We start from the raw sequence: 7012 nt of genomic DNA, 5'->3' as shown, positions 1-7012 counted from the left end.
GGAAGCAGGCTCCCTGCTGAGCAGAGAGCCCGATGTGGGACTCGATCCCAGGACCCTGAGATCATGACCTGAGCCGAAGGCAGCGGCTTAAACCACTGAGCCACCCAGGCGCCCCAAGAACTAAAGTTTTAATTTATAGTTAGTCACATGTGGCTAGTGGCTACCATAATGAACAGTGCTACTCTAGAAATTCCTCTGGGTTATACTGTCTTTTAGCCTGCCTCAAATTGTTTTATATTTTTATATTTTTTTATTCATTCATTCGTCCATTCATTCAATGACCACAAGAGACAAGAATTAGAGGGCTCCTGGGTGGCTCAGTGGGTTAAAGCCTCTGCCTTCGGCTCAGGTCATGATCCTGGGATCAAGCCCCACATTGGTCTCTCTGCTCAGCATGGAGCCTGATTCCCTTCCTCTCTCTGCCTGCCTCTCTGCCTCCTTGTGATCTCTCTCTCTCTGTCAAATAAATAAATAAATAATCTAAAAAAAAAAAGAGACAAGAATTAGAAATATCCTGACTCATTTGTCTCCTTGTCACTATCCTTGTCACTATCAAGGAACATCAAACACTCAGGCAAATACTGAGAATCTGGACTTCTTACATCACTTCATGATGGATGTACTTTTCAAGTGTTGCTCGTCAGCATGATGCCCTGACACTCTTCCATTAAGTGAATGATTCCAAAGACAAAAGAAAGCATCCTACCATTTTGACAATGTAGTAGGCCATCGCATGCAAGTGTCGGGTGGAAGTTCCACCACCAATCACAAAGTAATCTGTATATTTCAATTCTGGAGGAACCTTGATCACACAAATGTCTCTTGCATTTTCTTGCCTCAGAAGCGAAACCAGCATATCGATGTCAAACTTGGGACCAGTATGATCTGAAATGCACAAAGATTCACTTGTGTCAGGTGGCCAAACAGAAGATTCTGTATGCATCCAGATGCAGCAGCTAACAATGAAACTGTTCCTCCATGATGGTGTTGAGATCTAAAATGTTTTGAAAGACAGAAACGTCCAGGCCTCCTGGAAGCTAAACCTGGGCAGTGGTTTCATACAGCATCGCTCAACTTTTATGGTAAGAGTGAATGTTCAGGTTACACAGAGCCACCATACATTCTTCGATATTACCACATGCAAGTAAAACTGAACATCCATAACAAATGGCTTTCTGTTCATTAATACTTGAGGAACACACCTCAAACATACACAGCTGAGCTGAAAAGCCTCTTAGGTAGTAGCATCTGCTCCACAATCTTAACACATGAGAGATGAAGAAAATGAGGCCTAGCAGAATAAACGAACGTGCCCCACGCCAACCAATGAGAGCTAAAAATTTAACATTGATCTTCATTTTGAAGCCTCAATTTTCTTGTTAAAGCCATCTGGATTATGTAGCAACTGTTATCTGTGAAAACTTAACTTTCTTTTTTCTGTAGAGATTTGCATATTCTGTTCTTTACCTTGGAGTATTAGAACCTGTAAATTTAAAGCTCTCTTACGTTCTAAAGCTGACTCCCAAGAACCTGGTGGCTAAGTCCACCAAGACCTCTCCCTCTCAGACCCCAACCTTTCAAGATGAGATCTGTTTACAGTCTCTCAAATTTCTAAAAACTTGCAATAATTAGAGGAACTTCAATTGGCGCCGTCCCCTATTAGAGCTTCTTATGCACCTCTCAGGCCCCAGACCCAGCCCTTCCTCAGAATCCTCACGCCCCAACACTTTCGGCAAGTCCGCTTCTCGGGACTCTAGGAAGAGCGAAGGCAGCTGAGGACAGTGAGGTTGTGATGCCAAGGGTCCGGTGCGGCCACTTGGACGTCTGCAGTTTTGGAGACATCAGTTTCTCTCTCGCCGCGTTAAACGCAAAGCTGGTGCCAACATCTCTGAACATCTTTCCCGCTCTGGAAAAAAGATCTTTCCCTTCTCCAAGGGAAAGGCATAAACAAGAGAACTCAGAGGCTCCTCGGCCGAGACCCAGCTCCCGGCTGCCCGCAGGGGCCCCCGCCGCCCTCCTCCAGGCCGGTACCTGCTGTGCCTGTCTCCGGGCGCTTCTGGCCAGCTGCCCCCTCCGCCCGCTCCTCTAAGCCCGGTCCGCCGTGCAGGCCGCGCGCGCGGTCGGGGCTCAGGCAGGCCAGGCCCAACGCCGGTCCCGCCTTAAGTCGACCCGCGGCCAGCAGACAAAGCCGTGGCCCCCAGCCCGCCGAGAGCACCGCTCCCGGGGATAGAGCCCTGCGCCACAGCAACGACCCGAACCGCCGCGCCACACAGCTTACGGAGCCCATCCGCTTTCCCGAGCGACGACTCACCGGGCGGGCCTTAATGGAGCCCGGGCAGGTCGGCTTTTCATTGGCTAGGCCAACGCGTCAAGGCCTCGAAAATTGACGTAAGGGGCGTGGGCGGGGCCGGAGGCCGGAGGTGGGCGGAGTCCGAATGCCCGTGGGCCCGGCGGTGACCCGGAAGGGCTGATTTGGGGGTTAGGTTTTGCGGGAGTGGAAGGGCTAGTTATTTGACTGCCAACCCTTGCTTTCCCTACGTTTTAGTGCAATGCGCTATGGTATCCGCTGTCTCTTTTTAATAAATGTCTTCCTCCACAGGAATGTAAGCCGCACGAAAGCAGAAATGTTTGTTTTGACGTGGTCTCCGCAAAACCTAAAATAGCTGGTACTGAATGTATGGAAGTTGCTGCTGTTGACTATGGTGAGGGACAGAAGCAAAGAATGTTTCCCTTTAGCCCAAAAGGCTGGCCTATATATAGCCTTCATAGTTCCGATAAGGATCAAATACTACCAGTTGCTACCTTCTTAAGCGTCTCATCACTGCCTATACTTCTCACCAGTAGTTAATATCTAGTTGAATGATAAGCAACAAAGAAATCTCACGAAAGTAGTGTTTATAAGCAGAAGTTCGAAGAAGACATTTATGATCATTAGTCCTTGCACATTCCCTTCCGCTCCTCCCCCTTGAGCATGATGCATAGAAGGACCAGCTTCATACAGCAAAAGTGCGGCTCTTTCTGCCCACCAGTCCTGTCCCCAGCTACTTATATAAACAGTAAGTTGCACTGTAAAATGTCTCAAGAATTCTTTCTTGGGACGCCTGGGTGGCTCAGTTGGTTAAGCAGCTGCCTTCGGCTCAGGTCATGATCATGATCCCAGGGTCCTGGAATCGAGTCCCACATCGGGCTTCTTGCTCGGCAGGGAGCCTGCTTCTCCCTCTGCCTCTGCCTGCCACTCTGTCTGCCTGTGCTCCCACGCGCGCTCTCTCTCTAACAAATAAATAAAATCTTAAAAAAAAAAAAATTCTTTCTTGACCATTATGCTTATAAATCCTGCAATAATTACTGGAATTAGGACATAAAATTTCCTACTCATTGCCCATTACCAAGAAAATTATCAAGATTCCCTTGCAAATTTGAAATCCCATGAAGAAAATCTTGTTATTCTGGGCTGGGGTGAGGTGGGAGGCAGAGGTGTAAAGGACCATTTGGAAAACTTATCAGATCAGTCCTTCCTGTACATTCTCTGTGGTGGTGTTTAGGCCAAGAGCAAATACAGTTTTCCAGATAAAAGTTAAGTCTTACCCTCTTCACCACCACTTCCCAGAACGTATGCTTGGATTTGGTGCTCCTCCTGATGATTTTGCCATCAGCTCCATGTTACTACCCTTTTCTCTGAACATCCCAAACCTGATTTACCATCTGTATTTGCCATCTTATTTAATGGATCATCATTCCCATATCCTAAACTCTGGGTTACATTCACTCCAGGATCTCCTGGCAATAACTAGTCCATTGTCAAAGCTGTTTATGCTACCTCCAAAGGGTTTTTTTTTTTTTAATTCAACTTCTTGTCTTCATTCCCACCTCCTCAGTCTGAGCTCCCATCAGCTCTGTCACCAATTCATCTCTACTTTTTCCTCCCTTCATGCTGCTATGCCGTCTACTAGAATTATTTTAGCCTCATCTTCTTTTTGCTGTTTTCCAAATATACCATAACCTTTCAATGCCAAGCTTTGTACATGCTATTCCATTTTTAGAGTGCCCTGCCTCCACCTTTTCACAAGATGAACTCAGACTCACCCTGTGGGACCTACCTTAAACATTAAGGTGTCTCCCCTCCTCTCTCAGATGGTCCTTCAAGGGAGAAGCCCGTGGCAGTGTTCTCAGATGCCCTGAAACCATAGGTTCGGTGCTTCATCTTATTCAGGTTGGACTCCCCGTCCTTAATGGCATGAAGAGTATGCCAGACAGACCAACACAAAACATCTGAGAAAGCATGCAACACAGACGACATGCTCCACAGGGAGCTCGGGGTGAAGAAAGATGGAGACTTACCCCTACATTTATAAAATAATGAGTCTTTGTTTCTCCTCTTCTAACGCTTAAATATGACAAACCAAAGGGAATTGGGTGGGAAGAGGCAAGAGAGGAAAGGCACTGGAGTTTCTTGGGAAGGAAGGGGTCCCCTGTGTCCCTATGCCCATTAATGAATGGGCTTGAGGTCTGGGATATGAAGCTTTGTTTGCAGTGACACAGCTCCTTGTAGACCTGCTGATGAAGTCTGGACATGTCCTGCTGGATGAAGCTGAATGACTGAGACAGGGCCAGGTGCTTGCAGTACTGGGTGTTAACAAAGCAGGCCATGAGAACCGCCCACTGAGCATTGCCCCAAGTCAGGACCTGTGCTACACATTTCACAGGAACCAGATCCCTCTCCGCTCCTCTTCTCTTCAAAAGGATTTACCCCTCTTCTGATTAGGAAGTTTGTAAAACAGGACCAAAGAATTTTTAAATAGAAATATACTTAGAATATCTGTAACCAATGGGATCTGTAAGGGAGGCAATTTTAATCTCAGCCCTTCTCTCTGTGTGGTCCCCTGAGGGCAGAAACAGTAGAAATCTGGGGGAAAGGATGAAACTTAAATGACAGAAGAACATTAGCTGAGGCTGGAAAGTGGTGGTCCCAACCTTTTTTATTTTAATGAGGTTTTGTTTTAAAAAATTGTGGTTCTTTCCACACATGACAAAAAGCTGCTGTGAGTTAAGCTATGCTTTTATTTTATTTTATTTTAAGATTTTATTTATTTATTTGACAGAGAGAGATCACAAGTAGGCAGAGAGGCAGGCAGAGAGAGAGGAAGGGAAGCAGGCTCCCCAGTGAGCAGAGAGCCCAATTCAGGGCTCAAGCCCAGGGATCCCAGGACCCTGGGATCATGACCTGAGCTGAAGGCAGAGGCTTTAACCCACTGAGCCACCCAGGCACCCCTAAGCCATGCTTTTAAATACAATTACATTGAATTATGTTTAGCATCTACATCCATTCTCTGTGGGAAATGTGTTTATTCTGTCAAAGACAATGTTTGTAACCATGCAACCATGGTTTGCAACCATGAACCTCCTTTTGCAACCAAAAGGAGGTTCATGGGTTTGAAGATTAGGACACACAAGTGTCCTAAGAAACTGATGCACAGACTCAGTGGAGGTTGGACTCCATAAACTTCTCAGTCCCCAAACTATATGAATTCAGTCATTAATTTATTAAACAATCATATGCCAGACGTGATGTTAAGTGCCCCATGGTCAAGTGTGGGTACATCAGGGAAGCTTGCTCAGCCTTTCTGTAGTTTAACCCCTGGGTTCTGCTCTGTCCCAACCTGCTCTGTTCTTCACCCCTGCCCCCCACCCGTGTATTTTCTTTGAAGCAGGTCCCTGAGGCCCCTCTGATGTTATCTCCCCCAGTAACACCATTATCCTCTTCCCAGTCACTGGAGCTAGCTGCAGAGGACATCTCTGTGACTGCAGCTTCCTACCTGCCTAGTTTCCCATGAAGCCCCAGGAAACAAGTGTGGGAGCCTTCTGACTGCTACAAACAGGAGGCTCCTGAATGAACACACCTGGATGTGTGTTCATAATAACATAATGATGTTATTAGGGTTCATAATCTTAGGAAGTCTTTTTAGTCAAGGACCCTGGTTAACTCATAATTCCCAATTCCTTCAGTAAGTTGCTTCAAACCCTCCGTTCTCAGCACCCCAAAGGTAGAGATTATCAAACCATCATCCCCTTCTGATTCTGCCTTTTAAAAAGCAACCACGGGGACGCCTGGTTGGCTCAGTGGGTTAAGGCCTCTGCCTTCGGCTCAGGTCGTGATCTCAGGGTCCTGGGATCAAGCCCTGCATCGGGCTCTCTGCTCAGCAGGGAGCCTGCTTCCTCCTCTCTCTCTGCCTGCCTCTCTGCCTACTTGTGATCTTTGTCTGTCAAAAAAATAAATAAAAATCTTAAAAAAATAAATAAATAAAAAGCAACCACGAACAGAAAACAAAATCCAAGCCTAAGAGCAGATGGCTCCATTCTCAAATAGGGGACATTTTGGTTTTCTGTGGACCCCGCTAATGGGTAACATCCCCACCACCACCAAGTCTTTACCTCAGGCAGGAAGGAAAATCTGTAAAAACACACGAACAAAACCGAAGAACTTTTGTTAATTACCATGAAGGACACAGTGCTGATAAACCTTGTCTCTGAAATCATAGATTATGAGAAACTGCTGCTGGGAATTATTTTGATGAGAATGGAACATCTCACTCTTGCCTGAAGCACCAGAGGCACATGGTCATTTCACCCTGAGAAGCAGTTTGGATAACGCTCCCCCCTACCCCCCAGGCCCCCGTACACTTCAGAGAAAGGGGTTTCAGATACAACTCTCCACATTTATCTCAACTTTGTCTTTCTGAGGCGCAAGGCCCCTGAGTCTGCATTTTAGCTCGACCGTTGTCAGACACGCATCCCTAATGGCACCTACAACAATGGTACTAACGGGACATGTTTATCCCCAGGCCCACACCCCTTCTCCATGAGCTTTCTCCTGTGGCATTACATAATGATTATGAAGCTCCGTGGCCCTCCTGACCCAAAAGGTAAACCAGAGCTCCACTCCCCGACGATACCGTGGGCCGTTTTCTTTCCGTCACAGCCTGATTTCTGACTAGCCTCCGATTTCTTCTGTTCT

General features: G+C 46.7%; 1 protein-coding gene across 1 annotated transcript in view; it reads right to left on the bottom strand.

The window, feature by feature from the left end:
• LOC111147250 (mitochondrial assembly of ribosomal large subunit 1) overlaps positions 1-2323 on the bottom strand; it is a 10674-nt gene extending 8351 nt beyond the window's left edge. The window contains exons 1-2 of the mRNA XM_022503172.1: positions 2032-2323; positions 707-885 (exon numbers count right to left, since the gene is read on the bottom strand). Of these exons, the coding sequence (XP_022358880.1) occupies positions 707-885; positions 2032-2287 (435 nt within the window). The 5' untranslated portion in view covers positions 2288-2323. The remainder of the gene's footprint in view (positions 1-706; positions 886-2031) is intronic.
• Positions 2324-7012: the final 4689 nt, after the last annotated feature.

This window comes from Enhydra lutris, unplaced genomic scaffold (assembly GCF_002288905.1).
Source record: "Enhydra lutris kenyoni isolate GAN:26980312 unplaced genomic scaffold, ASM228890v2 scaffoldscaffold16, whole genome shotgun sequence".
NCBI classification, from domain to species: domain Eukaryota; kingdom Metazoa; phylum Chordata; class Mammalia; order Carnivora; family Mustelidae; genus Enhydra; species Enhydra lutris.
This window is presented reverse-complemented; position numbering and strand designations above follow the sequence as displayed.